Genomic DNA, 17,371 nt, shown 5'->3' with positions numbered 1-17,371 from the left:
TCTTTTTTTATTTTATTTTATTTTTTTTATTTTATATTTGTTTTTAAATTTTAATTATTTTGTTTTTTTATTTATTTTTAAAAGTAAAATAATAAAATAATATTATTTTTTTACTGCGCCACATGGCGGGTTGATGGCCTTAGGATCTTTAAGGAGAGATCCTAGCTATCAACTGGATCCTCTCCAGTTCATTCCTTGTTCGTAAAAGTAGGGGATGGTTGGGTCGCTCTCATTGATCGGTTTAGGAGTGGCTGAATTGCCCCCTTGTGTGTGTATGAACCACACAGACGAAGAGGTTTAGTGAGCAATAGCTACCCTTGAAGTACTTTTGGTATGAGTAGTTAAAATAGCTACAGAAAAAGTATAAATTTCTATTTAAGGTATTCATTTTTTATATACACTTTAACATATTTTCTATTTTACTCTTTATTTTTAAAAAATATTTTTTTTTTTATATGGGTGAGAGTAAAAAAAAAAGAACGGGAGTTAGAGTGAAAGAAAGAAAAGGAGAGAGAAAATAATAATAAAAAAAACTTTTGTAGTGTGAACAGTAAATAGACAAAAGAGCCTATTTATTATTCACACTATAAGAGAAAAATGTTAAAGTATTAACTCCATTCGACACAAAAAATAATTCATAATAGTTAAATTTAACTATTATGGATCATTTGCTTATTCAGTTGGAGATGCTTACCCTTTGGCTACCTACCCTTTATATTTCTATATGTTATTTGTTGTTATGGTGTGGGCCATTTATTTTAAAGATCTCCAAACTTTTATTATATTTTCATTTTCACCTCCAAACTTTGAAAAATGACATTGGACTTTCAAATTAGACACTTCTACATTTTTCTCTCTAAAATACTCTTAAATTTTAAAAAAATAATAATAATCATTTGAAAAAAAAAAAAAAACTAAATTATTGAAAAAATTAAACAAAACAAAATATTTAAAAATGGTTTTTTTTTTTTGAAAAAAACGCTAAGTGTCTAATTTACACACGATTATAGAATGGGGCCATAATATCACCCTTTTTTTTTTCTTTCCTCCACATACTTGCATAAAGGATACCCCTCAAATTAAATTCACCAGTCATTATGCTGTGATACCAAATTCCTGGAAAACACAGTAACTTTGCGTCTCTCCTTCATCCCTTATTCGGCTTTAATCATATTTTCTCTAAATTTATCATTGTATCAGTAGCCTGTAAAGTCGATAGATTTGACAAAGAAATAAATGGGAGAGAGATGAATGGCAGATATCTCTTTTGATTATGGGCGTCTACCATCAATTATTTTGCCGACTGGCATAATTTTTTGTCGTCTCTAAAACAGCATCTTCTGTCTTTGTCAAAAAAAAAAAAATCACTTTTGTCATGACTTGACCGATGTGATTTGGTCAAGTCATGAGATTCAAATAACCGTTAATAAGGATTTTCTTAAACTTGAAAGTTGAATCTCATGCATTTCTTGCTACTCGATCAACTGAAACAACCCGGCCATATATGATAAGGGTTTTCTCTCTTGAAAAACCTAGAGGAGAAGAAAAAAGTTTCCAAGTCTCTTGGGACGGTGGAGGTATTCCGATTTGTTTTTCTTTTGTCGTGGTGGTTCAGTTTTTTCGGTGCCATGGCAAAGGATTTAGCGAAATTATGGGAGAATCTCTCGTTGTCTAAAGGGGAAGGTCTGGAGTTTGATGTTGAGGATCAAGATTTGATTGGGATCGTGAGGAGGGGAAATGATTGTCTCGTCGTGAAACTTGTCGCTGATCGGATTGTTAGCAAGGAGATTATTAGGTCAACTCTGATAAGGGGATAGAGACATACATGAACTCTTTTGTTCAAAATCTTGGGGGAAAACCTTTTTCTCATAGAGTTTGAGCATATATGGGATCGAGAGAGAGAGAGAGAGTCTTGGAGGGAAGGTTGTGGGTGTTCGAAGGAAGTTTTGTTGGCTGCCAACAAGGTTTTTCCCTCCTTAAGATAAGATTTTGATTAAACAAAATAGGGCAAGTCATACAAAGATTTATCTAGATGGTTCTCCATCCATCTAGAAGGTTATCTTCAAAGATTTATCTAGATGGTTCTCCATCTATATAGAAGGTTATCTACAAAGATTTATCTAGAGAGTTCTCTAACCATCTAGAAGGTTCTCAATTTGTCTTCATTATCTAAATGGTTCTCACTTGGAGGCCAAGTTCATTTATCTAGATAGTTCTAACTTGAGGGCCAAGTTCATCATCTAGATGGTTATAACTTTGGGTATAAATAGCCAAGGGGTCTTATGCCTCAAATATGATGATTGATGATGATTAACAACAACACACGAGAAGAGAAGCCAGGAGAGGAGAGCTTCAGGTATACTTCAGAGAGAGTTAAGAAAAGAGTGTTTTAATACACCACTGAGAGTGTATATTAGTTTCAACAGAGGTTGTTTCTCTCTGTATTATCTTACTCCTGTATTAACTCAAGTTTTGCATAACTTGAGTAAACACCACTGTAACAAGTTGTTTATAGTGGATTGATTGGAGTTAGTCCATTGGATGTAGGCCCACTGCCGAACCACGTAAATACTGTGTGTTGATATCTTTCATTTATCATTCCATTATTATTCTGTGGAATTTGCACAATCATTGATTCAAGGGTGTGTCCATCCCTAACAAGTGGTATCAGAGCCAGGTTGACAGTAATACGGTACCATTCACCGACGTTTTTATTTGAAGATTGTTGTGCAATTTTAATGAAAGGTACAAGCAGCAAAATGATAAGCATGAATGACAGCAATTGGCTGCTTTGGAAAGGCAAGATGTTGGACATTCTTTACTATAAAGATATGTATGTTCCAATTGAAGGTGACACAGCCAAGCCAAAGGAGACTTCAGATGCAGAGTGGAAGAAATTAAATTTACAAGTAGTTGGTCTCATTCAGCAATGGGTGGATGACAAAGTCTACCATCATATTTCCGATGAAACCAATGCTTGTAAATTATGGAAGAAGCTGATAACAAGAAATACCAAAAAAGTTTAGGGAGGGTTTGTCAAATCGCGTGAAAGTTCAGGGGATTAAAGTTAAGTTTTTCCAAAAAAATAATATTTTGGGGTAACTTTACGGAAGGCCCTTGAACTTCTATTCGATTTAACAACCCAAAAAAAAAAAAAAAACTTCAAAATCTCTCAATTTAGTCCCCTGAACTTTCAATTGTTCTTAATTTGAACCCCTCCATAAAATTTTGGGTTTAGAAATACCAAAATATCCTTGATTTTCTTTCTTTTCTTTTTTTTGTTAATAAAAAAGTTTTGGAATTAAGGGTAAAGTTGGAATTTTATAAAAAAATTCAGGGGTATAAACGTCAGGTGATGTTTAAAATCTGGCGGAGGGGTCCAAATTGAATGCAATTGAAAGTTCAGGGGATTAAATTGAGAGATTTTGAAGTTTTTTTTTTTTAGGGGGGGGATTGTCAAATCGAATGGAAGTTCAAGGACCTTCAGTGAAGTTACTCAAAAATATTATTTTTTTAAAAAAAAACTTAACTTTAATCCTTTGAACTTTTACGCGATTTGACAAATTATCCCTAAACTTTCAAATCTCTCAATTTTGACCCCTGAACTTTCAATTGTTCTCAATGTGGACCCCTCCATCAATTTTAGCCATTAAAAATACCAAAATATCCATAATTTTCGTTCTTTTAAATAAAAAAACGTTTTGGAATTAAGGGTAAAGTTGAAATTTTATACAAAAGTCAGGGGTATAAACGTCATGTAACGTTTAAAATTTGGCCGAGGGGTCCACATTGAGACTAATTGAAAGTTCAGGAGTATAAGTAGTAAGACATTTGAAAGTTTGAGGGAAATTTGTTAAATCAGGTGAAAGTTTATGGAGCTTAACTGAAGTTTCCCCTATTTTTTTTCATCTCTCCTTCATCCCTTATTCGTCTTTAATTATATTTTCTTTAAATTTATCATTGTATCAGTAGCCTGTAGAGTTGGTAGATTTGAAAAAGAAACAAATGGCAGACATCTCTTTTGAGTATGGGCTTCTACCATCAATTATTTTGCTGACTGACAGACAAAACAAGGCAACATGGTTCACTCCATTTGATAAAAATTAATGGGGTGACTTTTAAAATCAACATTTAATAAAAATTCAATAATAATCAATCGTACGGCCAATGATGAGTTTAGAAACCACGTCATTTTTTATGGGATACAAGAGTAACTTCTAATATTACGACTTCTAACATTACTCGTTGAAAGGGTAGTTGGGATCCAGATTGTTAGCCATTCAAGCAACAAATTGTTGGAGATCCGAGTCCTTAATCCTCACCCCATGATTTACTTGAGGAAAAAAAAAAAAAAAAACAAAACAAAAAAGATAACAATTTAAATACTTAAATAGTTAGACTTTAAATTGGAATAACAACCCCAAATTCTTAGGACAATATCTACCAAATAAGGATTGAATAACCAGCAAGCACAAGGATAAATATTCTATAGTGACAAGGAAATTGTATCAAACCGAATATAGAAACCTATATTCAAACATCATTTGGTTCCATCTCGAGGGCACCATACCTTTAATTCTTCAATCAAAGAACTCAAATCAGAGTAAGATGAACCCTCTTCTTCCATAGCCCTTCTTGCCATATCTCCAAGTGCCTTGGCTCGGCTTCTCATTTTCTCCGCTTCTTCGCCCACCATAATTCGCTTCACTGCCTTCTCCATTGCTTCCTTGTTGATACTATTTTCCACCACTTCAGCAATAACATCAATCCATCGTTGAGCACCAACTTCAACTCCAATTTTCAGTACCTGTTATGATATAAACTAAATGATTAAATTCATCGATTCCTATAAACTTAATCTTTTGGGATAAATGATAATTTAACGATGGTACCTGAGTCACCAACTTCTCGTTGAAAAACTGCTCAGCGAACATGGGCCATGTGACCATGGGAACCCCAGCAGTGACTCCTTCCAACGTTGAATTCCACCCACAATGAGTCACAAATCCTCCAACTGCTTCATGATCAAGAATCAAAACTTGGGGTGCCCAACCTCTTATAATTAGACCTTTACCTTCCATTCTCTTCTCAAATCCTTGAGGCAGCCACTCCTCTTTTCCTCCACTGCCATTCTTTTCTTTCTTCACAACCCAAATGAATTGCTGCCCAGAAGCCTTAAGACCCATTGCAATCTCCACAAGTTGAGAGTCATCGAAGTTTATCAAACTTCCAAAACATATATAAATAACTGAATTGGGTTTCTTTGCATTAAGCCACTTGAGGCATTCATGTTCATCAACAGAGGATTCGTTCCCCCTCTGAGCTTTATCTTGAGCTTCCTGCTTGTTGCACACTGAAACCGGCCCTATGTGCCATGCCTTCCTTCCCAAAACCTTTCTGTAATGATCTGCGTAAGCCGGCTCCAGCTCATAGAAGCTGTTTACAACAAGCCCATAGCTCCTCATGTTTGCTTCTTCAGCATCTTTAAACATCTTGGTGAAGTCAGTTTCAACCTCTTCCCCAAACAAACTCGGCAGTTGCATGCTCGTCAACTTTATCTCTGCAGGAAAATTAGGAATGAGAAAAGGTTCGGAATCATATAAAACCTTCTTGTGAGGTTCATATCGCGTCACACTCTCCCAAGCAGTCATGGAGAAAAAACTGTGTCCATTGAAAACAAGCCTTTGAAGGATAAAATACTAGTTTACAAACTAGTTACCTTTCTATTTCTCTCTCTCTCTCTTTTATTACTAAAGACAAAGAATAAATTAGACTAGAGAAGAGTGGAGGAAGTCTTCTTCGTATTTCACTTGTCTTGAAAATACATCTTACGAAGCCTATAAATAGAGGCATTCAAAGACTAACTTACAAGGCTTTTACTTCTCCTTATTTAATGTATTAAATAACAAAAACTTATCTCTAACTTAAGACTTCAGTTGAGAATTAAATAAACACATGAGTTTAGAAAAATTAAAGTCTCTTATTAAAAGAACTTAATAACTTCTACCATTTAGAAAAAACCTCTCTTGCGTTTTGATTTGTTTAGTTTCCAACACGCCCCCTCAAATCAAAACCTCCTCATGCCAAGCATGTCTCTTAGCCTCATGAAAATTGCACCTGATAATGGCTTAGTAAATATATCTGCTACTTGTTCAGTGGTGTGGCAATACTGGAGCTCTATTGTCTTCCGCTTGACATGGTCTCTAAGAAAGTGGAACCTAGTGTCAATGTGTTTACTCCTCCCATGTTGCACTGGATTCTTTGCTAACTTTGTAGCTGATTGGTTATCCACATAAATCACAGTCGGTTCTTCTTGTGGATGTTCCAGTTCCTTCAAGAGATTCCTTAGCCATATAGCTTCACAAACAGTAGACGAAGCCGCCACATACTCCGCCTCACAGGTAGACAAGGCTACAATTCCTTGTTTCTTGGATGTCCAAGAAAATGCTGTAGAACTAAGATAAAACACATATCCAGTAGTACTTTTCCTCTCATCTTGGTCACATCCCCAATCACTATCTGGATAACCAACTAATTTCGCTTTATCTCCATAGGCATAGAATAAACCAAGATTCAGAGTGCCTTTGATGTACCTTAGGATCCTTTTTGCAGCTAACCAATGAGTCTCCATTGGTGTCTCCATGTATCGACTCACAAGTCCAACTCCATAGACAATATCTGGCCTTGTGATCGTCAAGTACCTCAGACTTCCAACCAAACTCTTGTAAAGAGTTGGTTCAATAACTCGACCATCTCCTTCTTTTGACAGCTTTATGCTTGTTTCAACTGGGGTATTTACAGAGTTGCAGCTATCCATCTTGAATTTCTCTAAAATCTCCCCCATGTACTTCTTTTGGGATATGAAAATTCCATCATGTTGTTGCTTCACTTCAATACCAAGGAAGTAGGACATCAACCCGTTGTCTGTCATCTCAAACTCCTTAAACATTGATTGCTTGAATTCCTTGAACATTTCACCACTATTTCCTGTATATAGGAGATCATCAACATATAGGCAAATGATTAGAAATTCGCCACGATGGTTTTTCTTCATATAAACAGCATGCTCATATGGACATTTAGTGAAGCCGTTCTGATGAAGGTAATTATCAATGCGTGCGTTCCAAGCTCTTGGTGCCTGCTTTAAGCCATATAACGCCTTCTTAAGGCGGTACACCTTGCTTTCTTCTCCTTCCATTATAAAGCCTTCCGGTTGTTGTACGTACACCTCTTCTTCAAGGATGCCATTGAGAAAGGCTGACTTGACATCAAGTTGGTATATCTTCCAATTGTGATGAGCGGCAAGTGCGATCAACAATCTCACTGTGTCAAGTCTCGCAACTGGTGCAAAGACCTCTTCATAGTCGATGCCATACTTTTGTTTGTAGCCTTTAGCTACAAGTCTTGCCTTGTATCGAGAAACTTCACCTTCTGCAGTGCGTTTGATCTTGTACACCCACTTGACACCAATAGCCTTATGGTTTGATGGGAGTGTTGTCAACTCCCAAGTATCATTCTTTTGAATAGCATGTATCTCCTCCTCCATTGCGGATCTCCAACAATCTTCTTCAACGGCTTCTTGAAAGGTAAGAGGCTCATGATCAGCATATAGGCAGAAAAGATTAGTCTCTCCATCTTCTGTTTGCTCATAGATTTCCCTGAGACTTCTCATTTTACTTTGATTTGTGGAGGATCTGTTGCTGCTACCTCCCATAGAAGATGTAGAGTCTCTCTGTGCTACGGATGGTGTGGTAGGCTGAGAAGATGGTGGGGTACTTGGTGGAGCTTCTGTTGAAAGCTCTTCAGGCTCCTCTAACACTTGTTGTTCTTTGGCCTTCTCTTCATCGCTCCAGCTCCACACACTTTCTTCATCAAAGATAATGTCTCTACTAACCACTAATTTCTTTGTTAGTGGGTTGTAGAGCTTGTATGCTTTCGACTCTTCACTATATCCGAGAAAGATACATTTTTCACCATGATCATCAAACTTCTTCCTCTTGGATTGGGGAACTTGAGAATATGCAACACACCCAAAGATTCTTAGGTGTGCAACACTTGGCGTGTGGCCGCTCCATGCCTCTTGAGGTGTCATATTCTTGACACTTTTGGTAGGACATCGATTGAGTAGATAAGATGAGCACGCCACAGCTTCTGCCCAGAATTGTTTTGGCAGCCCTTTCTCCTTGAGCATAGTTCTGGTCATATTAAGAATGGTACGATTCTTTCTTTCGGCAATCCCGTTTTGCTGTGGTGTGTAAGCAGTAGTCAACTGATGTTTTATGCCTTGTTCCCTGCAATACTTATCAAATTCTTTTGAGGTGTATTCTCCACCTCGGTCAGAACGAAGAGTTACAAGCTTATGGCCACTTTGATTTTCAACAAGGGCTTTGAAGTTCTTGAATACAATAAAGGCAGCTGATTTTTCTTTAAGAAAATAAACCCAAAGTTTTATGCTAAAGTCATCGATGAAGGTAATAAAGTATCTATTACCTCCTAAGGACATGGGCTGTATTGGTCCACATATGTCGGTATGAACTAGTTGCAATGGTGATGTTGCTCTCCAAGATTTGCTGCTGGGAAAAGGAAGTCGTGCCTGCTTGCCAAGTATACATCCTTCACAAACGTTGCTCGGTGGCTCGATCACTGGTAACCCATGCACCATGCCAAATGAAGATAATAGCTTTAGGCCGCTGAAATGTAGATGGCCAAAGCGAAGATGCCACTTCCATGACTCACTTTCCTTGAGTCCATAGAAGCACTTCTTAGACTTTGTGTTAAGATGTAACGGGAACATGCGATTATTGGTCATTAGAACACGAGCCACAATTCCTCCACGTGTGTCTCTCAAAATGAGAGAGTAGTTCTCCATGTACCCCTTCTCGAGCAACTGCCCAATGCTAAGAATATTGCTTTTCATGTTAGGCACATAATAAACATCAGAAATGAACCCCTTCTTACCATCATTTTGATAGATTTTTATTTTCCCTTTGCCCTCAACTGAGAGTTTGGTGGAGTCTCCCAAGTTCACTTTTCCACGAACTCCTTCTGTGAGTTCAACGAACAGATCTTTCTTCCCACACATATGATTGCTTGCGCCAGAATCGAGGTACCAAACCTCATCTTGTGAAACTGAAACATCATGAGCGAGAAGTAAAATAGAATCACTACAAACCTCATGTGTTGCTTCTGCAACATTTGCTTGTTCATCATTTTTGTGCCAACAATCCGAGGCATAGTGTCCAAACTTCTTGCAGTTGTAGCATTGGATATTCTTGGAGTTTTCACGTCCATATGTGAATCTTCCTCTTCCTCGGTAGCCTCCTCGTCCTCGACCTCTGAAACTTTGAGTCTCATGTTGACTTTGACGTGGTTGTTGGAAAATACTACGCCCCCGGCCTCTACCACGACCACGGTAGGAGCTGAATTTGCCTTGATCATTTAGAGTCAATTTTGACTCTAGTGCTTGTTCTAATACACTAGAACTAACATTCTTCTGCATCCTTTGCTCATGTACTTGTAATGAACCCAACAACTCCTCAATTGTTAGCTTCTCCAAGTCCTTGGACTCTTCGATAGCTACAACTACATGTTCAAATTTAGAGGAAAGGGATCGAAGTACCTTTTCGACAACTCGGATGTCATCGACCTTCTCATTGTTTCTTTTCAAACCATTCACAATTACCAGTAATCGTGAAAAATAATCGGACACCGATTCTCCATCCTTCATGTGAAGAGCCTCGAACTCGCCCCGTAATGATTGGAGACGGACCCGTTTCACCCGTTCGTCTCCTTTGAAGATGGAAGCTAGAATCTCCCATGCCTGTTTACTTGTCATTGCTTCGGCAACTTTCTCGAAGGTAGACTCGTCCAATGATTGATAGAGTAAAAACAAGGCCTTTTTATCCTTCTTCCTTTGCTCCTTAAAAGTCTTCTTCTCATCTGTTGTGTATTCAGCTTCCTCCTCCTCAGTGGGTTCTGTAAATCCGTCAGTAATGACTTCCCACAGATCTTGAAACCCAAACAGGGCTCTCATTTGGATAGACCATGACCCATAGTTATCTTTTGATAATCTAGGGATTTGTTGTTGGACTATGTTGGAACCCATTTCTAGAAAGGACAAAAATGGGAAATGGCACAACTAGGCTCTGATACCAATTTGAAGGATAAAATACTAGTTTACAAACTAGTTACCTTTCTATTTCTCTCTCTCTCTCTTTTATTACTAAAGACAAAGAATAAATTAGACTAGAGAAGAGTGGAGGAAGTCTTCTTCGTATTTCACTTGTCTTGAAAATACATCTTACGAAGCCTATAAATAGAGGCATTCAAAGACTAACTTACAAGGCTTTTACTTCTCCTTATTTAATGTATTAAATAACAAAAACTTATCTCTAACTTAAGACTTCAGTTGAGAATTAAATAAACACATGAGTTTAGAAAAATTAAAGTCTCTTATTAAAAGAACTTAATAACTTCTACCATTTAGAAAAAACCTCTCTTGCGTTTTGATTTGTTTAGTTTCCAACAGCCTTGGGATACCAAATTTAGCGGCAGCATCGGTTGCCCATGGAAAGAACATGTCAGCAACCAGGCAATCAGCGTCATGGAGTAGCAGCTCCAATGGTTGTTGAAGCATCGAAAGGGATTTCATGAAAATCTTCACCATTTCGTGGGAAGTCAGCGAGGTGGAGTTCTCACATCCTTCTGGCAGGCCGGCCTTTTCAACCGGGAACTTGATCGTTTGGATATCAACCTTGGCGGTGGCGCTGCCGTGAGTTTCGATTCTTTCAATCGTTCTGGAGACGAAAGGCACGTTGAGAGGGGTGGTGACAATGGTTGCCTTCACGCCACGCGCTGCGAATAGCTTAGCCATGTTCGTCATTGGTATCATGTGGCCAGGGGCCATGAAAGGGAAGAAGAGTATGTGAAGCTGAGAATTTTCGCTACCCATAACTCACAAAGATGATGATTGATGATAACGAGGAAAGCTAGCTGGAAATGAAGAACTTGGGCTTGACTATATTTTTTCTGTTGAGCTGAATATATGTAACCCATAATTCCTCAGATTCTTTAAGCGAATCTTCCTGTCTTGGCGGATATCATGATCAGTAACGAGTGGCAGTGCTGAATCAATGTCGCATAGAGCAGTCCAGAAAGAAAGCAAAAACAAAAAAACAAAAAATGTCACATGGAGCAAATTTAGGGAAGTGGTCTTTATCCGACTGCCTTTTTTTTTTTTTTTTTTTTTTTTTTTAAATACCTCATTACACTAAACAAACATGGGTTACAAGAAACAAAAATTTCTTTCCGAGGGATGGGCGTTTTATCGACTCTTTTGGAGTCAATAATTTTCGAGTCCTTTATTCCTTGGACAAAAGCTAAGAAGAGGTATTTTTGTTTTTGTTTTAGTTCTAGTTTTTGTGTTTTTTGTTATCTTTTTTGTTTTGTGTTTTTTAAAATTTATAATGATGAGGAAGAAGATTGTATTGTACTAACATGCATGGAGGTAAATTCGAGACAAATGGAGTGATACCTTACCCTCGAGAACACATCAATCATGAGTTGTTTTCCTTTTCTTTTCACCGGGAGACTCTTCACGCTATTAATAATTTTTTGAGGTATTTTTTTTATCGACAGCGAACAATTGATGTCCTATCGTTCTATGCTCAGACAGAATACTTATTTTGAACAGTTTAGGGTTTAAGACTTACTTAGTTTAAGATTAGAGACTAATACACATGAAATATTTAATTGAAATGAAACAGTTAATTTTCAAATTGGTTTGGTTTTTTACCTTGTCTTTTAATCTTATAATCATACTAAAATCTCAACTCCCCTTAACAGGTTCACACTGCAGAGGTAAGTATTGTACCACTTGACATTTTGACAGAAAAGCACATGTCATTACACGTAGAATGGAAATTTCACCTAATTTTTCTATCATTTTTCCGGCAAATTAAATTCATCAGTCATTATCCTATGATACCAAATTCTTGGAAAACACAGTAACTTTGCATCAGATGGGATTCTACCAAACAAGCATATTTTTTCTTCCAAGCTAGTATCAAGAACCAATCGCCATGAGATCTTCAATTACAGCATTCAAATCCAAGCAAGACGATCCGCTATCTTCAACTGCCTTATTTGCCAGCTCCCCAAGCACCTTTGCTCTGCTTCTCATTTCCTCTGCTTCTTCCCCAACCATTATCCGACTCACTGCCTTCACTATTCCATCCCTTTTAATGTTATCCCCTTCCACAAAAACCCATCGTCGGACACCAACACTGATCCCAATTTTAAGCACCTCAGTTACCAACTTCTCATTGTAAAACTGCTCAGCAGACACCGGCCATGTAACCATGGGCACTCCTGCAGCCACCCCTTCCAATATGGAATTCCACCCACAATGAGTCACAAACCCTCCAATTGCTTCATGCTCAAGAATCAACACTTGGGGCGCCCAACCTCTAATGATTACTCCCTTGCCTTCCATTCTCTTCTCAAACCCTTCAGGCAGCCATTCTTCTTCTTCTTCTTCTCCATAACTCTTTTCTTTTTTCACAACCCAAATGAATTGCTGTCCAGAAGCCTCAAGACCCATTGCAATCTGCATCAGCTGAGAGTCATTGAAGGCTGCAACACTTCCAAAACAAACATAAACAACCGAATGAGGTTTCTTTGAATCAAGCCATTTTAAACAGTACCCATCTTCATCTAAAGAGTTTTCCTTCCCTCTATGTGCTTTATCTTCAGTATCTTTGTTCCACACTGAAAGGGGGCCTATATGCCACGCCTTCCTTCCCATAACCTTCCTGTAGTGATCTGCATAGTCCTGTTCAAGCTCGTAAAAGCTGTTAACAACAACCCCATAGCTCCTCGCCTCTGATTCTCTAACTCCTTTAAAAAGCTTTGCAAGTTCTGTACTTTCAACATTTTCTTTGATGTAATCCGGCAGCTGCTCTCTTGTCAACTTGATCTCGTTCGGCAAATTAGGAATGGAAAATGGTTCTGAATCCGATGACACGTTATTGTAAGGCTCGTATAGTCTGAGGCACTCTAAAGCACATAAGGGGAAGAAACCGGTCCCTTGGAAAACAAGCCTCGGAATACCGTATTTAGTAGCGGCGTCTGTAGCCCACGGGAAGAAGATGTCGGCGACAAGGCAATCAGGAGCATGTTCTTGTAAAAGCTGCTCAATCTGTGGCTCAAGCATGGCGGTTGCTTTGAAGAAATCCTGTACCAGTCCATGCGAAATAGCCATGTTGAGGCTCTCACATCCTTCAGGCAATCCAGCCTCCGTACAAGGGAATTTGATAACAACAACTTCAATTTCGGCACCCAGATTTTGGCTTCTTTGGATTGTTTTGGCTAAGAGCGGCGCGTTGAGAGGAGTGGTAATTATGGTTGCTTTTATACCTTGCTTCGAAGCAAACAGTTTGGCCATGTCTATGGTTGGGATCATGTGGCCTTGAGCCATAAAGGGTAAGAAGAAAATGTGTAGCTGACGGTTTCCGTTATCCATATTGATCTTCTCAGAGAATGAGTTGCTGAGGAAGACGAAGCAAAGGAAAATTTGCACTTGCTTCTTGGGACTCGGATTAATAATTGAATACCATATTTTATTTGGACGGTTCTTTGCCTTGCTCATGACATCAAATAAAAACAAGAAATAAAAGGAGTGGCCGAAGGTGCTAGGTTGTAAAAGTAGGTGATGGTTGGGTCGCTCTCATTGATCAGTTTAGGAGTGGCTGAATCGCCCCCTCGTGGATGAACCACACAAATTAAAGGAAGAGGTTTAGTGAGCAACAGCTACCCCTTGAAGTACTTTCAGTATGAGTAGTTAAAATATCTATTGAAAAAGTATAAATTTCTATTTAAGGTATTCATTTTTTATATACACTCTTAACATATTTTCTATTTTACTCTTTATTTTTATAAAAAGAAAAATTTTATATGGTTGAGAGTGAGAAAGAAAGCACGGGAGATAGAGTGAAAGAAAGAAAGGGAGAGAGAAAATAAAAAAAAATAATAATAATAAAAATAAAAAAAATAAAAATAAAAACTTTTGTAGTGTGAACAGTAAATAGTCCAAAGAGGCTATTTATTATTCACACTATAAGAAAAAAATGTTAAAGTATCAACTCCACTCGACACAAATAAATAATTCATAAGAGTAAAATTTAACTATTATGGATCATTTGCTGTTGGAGATGCTTACCCTTTGGCTACATACCCTTTATATTTCTATATTTTATTTGTTGTTATGGTGTGGACCATTTATTTTAAAGATCTCCAAACTTTTATTATATTTTCATTTACACCTCCAAACTCTAGAAAATGACATTGGACTCTCAAATTAGACACTTTTACAATTCTCTCTCTAAAATTATAAAAAATAATAATAATCATTTGAAAAAAAAAAAAAATTATTGAAAAAATTAAACAAAACTAAAAACTAAAAAAATGGATTTTTTTTTTTTTTTTTTTTTTTTGGAGAAAAACGCAAAGTCTCTAATTTTGACACACGATTATAGAATGGGGCCATAATATAATTTTTTTTTTCCTCCACATACTTGCATAAAGGATACCCCTCAAATTAAATTCATCAGTCATTATCCTGTGATACCAAATTCCTGGAAAACACAGTAACTTTGCATCTCTCCTTCATCCCTTATTCGGCTTTAATCATATTTTCTTTAAATTTATCATTGTATCAGTAGCTAGATTCGAAAAAGAAATAAATGGGAGAGAGATGTATGGCAGACATATCTTTTGAGTATGGGCGTCTACCATCAATTATTTTGCGGACTGACAGACAAAGAAAGGTAACATGGCGCACGAGGAGTGAAGCTTTCTTCTAGAAGAGTTTTGTTCCACAGTAAATCTATGGAAGCCCGAAAGGAAATGGCATCATTTTTTGTCGTCTCTAAAACAGCATCTTGTGTCTTTGTCAAAAAAACAAATCACTTTTCTCATGACTTGACCGATCTTTAGTGATTCGGTGAAGCCGCTAAGAATATCTAATCTAAGTGCTTTAGCTCTAGAAAAAAAGGTAAGAGGGTTTACTAATTTTCTACTTAAACAAGGTTAGAAACTATATTTTTATTTTATATTGTTGACGTGTTATTTAACTTATTCTCAATCAACTTAAAATTAATTATGATTGACATGTTAGTATTATGAGATAAAAATGTGGTTTATAGTATTTTTCTTAAATGGAGGAAAACATAATTAAGAAATTTGATCTCATGCTTTTAACGGTTATTTGAATGATTGAATCTCATGCATTTCTTGCTACTCAACTGAAACAAGCCCATATATGATAAGGGTTTTCTCTCTAGAAAAACCTAGAGGAGAAGAAAAAAGTTTCCAAGTCTCTTGGGACGGTGGAGGTATTCCGATTTGTTTTTCTTGTGTCATGGAGGTTCAGTTTGTTCGGTGCTATGGCGGAGGATTTAGTGAAATTATGGGAGAATCTCTCGCTGTCTAAAGGAGAAGGTCTAGAGTTTGATGTTGAGGATCGTGAGGACGGGAAAGGATTGTCTCGTCGAGAAACTTGTCGCTGATCGGATTGTTAGCAAGGAGATTATTAATTAGGTCAACTTTGATAAGGGGATGGAGACATACAGGAACTCTTTCGTTCAAAATCTTGGTGAAAACCTTTTTCTCATAGAGTTTCAGCATGTATGGGATAGAGAGAGAGAGAGAGTCTTGGAGGGAAGGCTCGGGGTGTTCGAAGGAAGTTTGTTCTCAGTGGAAGTTCTTGATGGAATCACAGCACCATTAGAAATTGAGTTCGCAAAAACGGCTCTTTGTTTTGTGGGGATGTCATGTAGCAAGGGATATTTGGGGAGCGAGTGACCGCTGTTTTCAGAAGAGCACCTTACAAGGCCTAAAGTTCATTCAAGTAGCTGAGGGTATATTCACCAACCATGGAAAGTGTTAAACATATTGCTGAAGAAGTCCCTGAAGTTTCTGTTACTGCTGAAGTCTTCTAGTCTTACTACATCTCTAGTCTTCTAGTTTTACTACATCTCTTTCCTTATCTTTAAGTCATCTATTTGCATTCTACTTCTCTTGTTCTCTTGTTATTAATTTCAGATTAGTATTAAGTCTTATGTTAGGATTATGTTATTAGTTTTTGAATTCACATCAACTTATGTTATCAAAGTTGGTGATGGATTATATTTGTATTTTTTGTTCTATTTAATCTTAATGAGAAAGCAGCATAAATCATTCCGCAAAATCACGTTCTTTAAGAACTCTTTTATGGTATCAAAGCCAATATAGGTATACGCCCCATAGCTCTTCTTTCTTAAGATGCTTTCTTTTCTTTTCTCTTCTTCTCCTGCATCACACAAACAGCTCTTCTATGGTAGTCAATACCTCCTTTTCTGCTCCTTCTTTTTCCCCACCTACCCTTTCTCAATTCAATGGAAAGCTTGAAGGTCCAAACTATCTTGGTTGGAAAACTCAATTCATGCCTATCCTGCACACCCATGAATTATTTGGCATCGTGGATGGAACCGAACCATGCCCTGCTCAATTTATCACTGATGACAGTGGTAAAGAACCCTCAATCCAGAATTCACCATCTGGAATAGAAAGGATCAATGCATCCTAAGTTGGATCAATGTCACATTATCTGAGAAGGTCTTGTCCACAGTTTATGGACTTGATACTTCCAAACAAGTCTGGTCAGCCCTAGCAACCAGGTTTGCTAATGATTCTAGGTCTCGAATTGCCAATCTCAAAAGACAATTACTGAGTCTTCACCAAGGCTCCTTGACCTGCTCAGACTACATTCAATCAGCCAAAGTATGGTCTGATCAACTAGCTGCTGTGGGAAAACCTATCTCTGATGAGGACCTCATCTCATTCCTTCTCAATGGCCTCAATCCCTCCTTCAACAGCTTTGTCACCACTGTCTCCCTCCTAACCCGAGAGAAACAACTCTCTCTTGATGATTTCCAAGAAGAACTCATCAATCATGAAACATTGATCAATCAACAGCAAGCCTCAACAGTTGACACTTCAACCTTTGCCTTGTTTACACAGAAACTAGGTCAGAAATCATCCAAGAACCGTGGTGGGTATCCTCCCAGAAATTTCAGTTCTAGACCACCTGCTGCCAAATTTTCTGCTGCTGCCCCTGCATTCACCACAGCCCCAAGGTACAGCAGGCCTCTTGGTCCAAGGTCTCCTTATTCCCCTGCACCAAGGTACAACACTCCTACTTATGCTCCTACTCCAAGGTACAATAATACACCTACTTTGTTGCCAACTCCTAGCACTAGTCAGCCATCTCGCATGCCATGTCAAATATGTGGAAGAGTCAATCACCAAGCACTAGATTGCTACTATAGGATGG

General features: G+C 37.7%; 2 protein-coding genes across 3 annotated transcripts; both read right to left on the bottom strand.

The window, feature by feature from the left end:
* Positions 1-4,446: 4,446 nt before the first annotated feature.
* LOC132178958 (scopoletin glucosyltransferase-like) lies at positions 4,447-11,133 on the bottom strand. 2 transcript variants are annotated; one of them, XM_059591543.1, is made up of 3 exons: positions 10,530-11,133; positions 4,893-5,682; positions 4,447-4,807 (listed from the first exon to the last, which is right to left on the bottom strand). In XM_059591543.1, the coding sequence occupies exons 1-3, from the start codon at positions 10,949-10,951 to the stop codon at positions 4,541-4,543; spliced, it is 1,479 nt and encodes a 492-aa protein (XP_059447526.1). In that variant the 5' UTR covers positions 10,952-11,133; the 3' UTR covers positions 4,447-4,540. The 2 variants fall into 2 exon arrangements, with proteins under 2 accessions (XP_059447526.1, XP_059447527.1); XM_059591544.1 differs by having other exon boundaries at positions 4,893-5,560; positions 10,540-11,133.
* Positions 11,134-11,765: 632 nt separating this feature from the next.
* On the bottom strand, positions 11,766-13,715 carry LOC132179252 (scopoletin glucosyltransferase-like). The gene has a single exon (XM_059591933.1). It carries the CDS (start codon positions 13,646-13,648, stop codon positions 12,065-12,067), a length of 1,584 nt encoding a protein of 527 aa, XP_059447916.1. The 5' UTR covers positions 13,649-13,715; the 3' UTR covers positions 11,766-12,064.
* Positions 13,716-17,371: the final 3,656 nt, after the last annotated feature.

This window comes from Corylus avellana, chromosome ca4, assembly GCF_901000735.1.
Source record: "Corylus avellana chromosome ca4, CavTom2PMs-1.0".
Classification (NCBI taxonomy): Eukaryota; Viridiplantae; Streptophyta; class Magnoliopsida; order Fagales; family Betulaceae; genus Corylus; species Corylus avellana.
Note: the sequence above shows the minus strand (reverse complement) of the source record. Positions and strands in the feature narration are given on the sequence as shown.

Bases quoted from the DNA above. Each gene is read 5' to 3' on its own strand.
- LOC132178958 (XM_059591543.1), bottom strand. From the start codon at position 10,951: ATGGGTAGCGAAAATTCTCAGCTTCACATACTCTTCTTCCCTTTCATG. The intron at 5,683-10,529 runs GCTGTTGGAAAC...TATCCTTCAAAG, and splicing joins GCTAAATTTGGTATCCCAAG to GCTTGTTTTCAATGGACACA. The intron at 4,808-4,892 runs GTACCATCGTTA...ATATCATAACAG, and splicing joins ACGAGAAGTTGGTGACTCAG to GTACTGAAAATTGGAGTTGA.
- LOC132179252 (XM_059591933.1), bottom strand. From the start codon at position 13,648: ATGAGCAAGGCAAAGAACCGTCCAAATAAAATATGGTATTCAATTATT.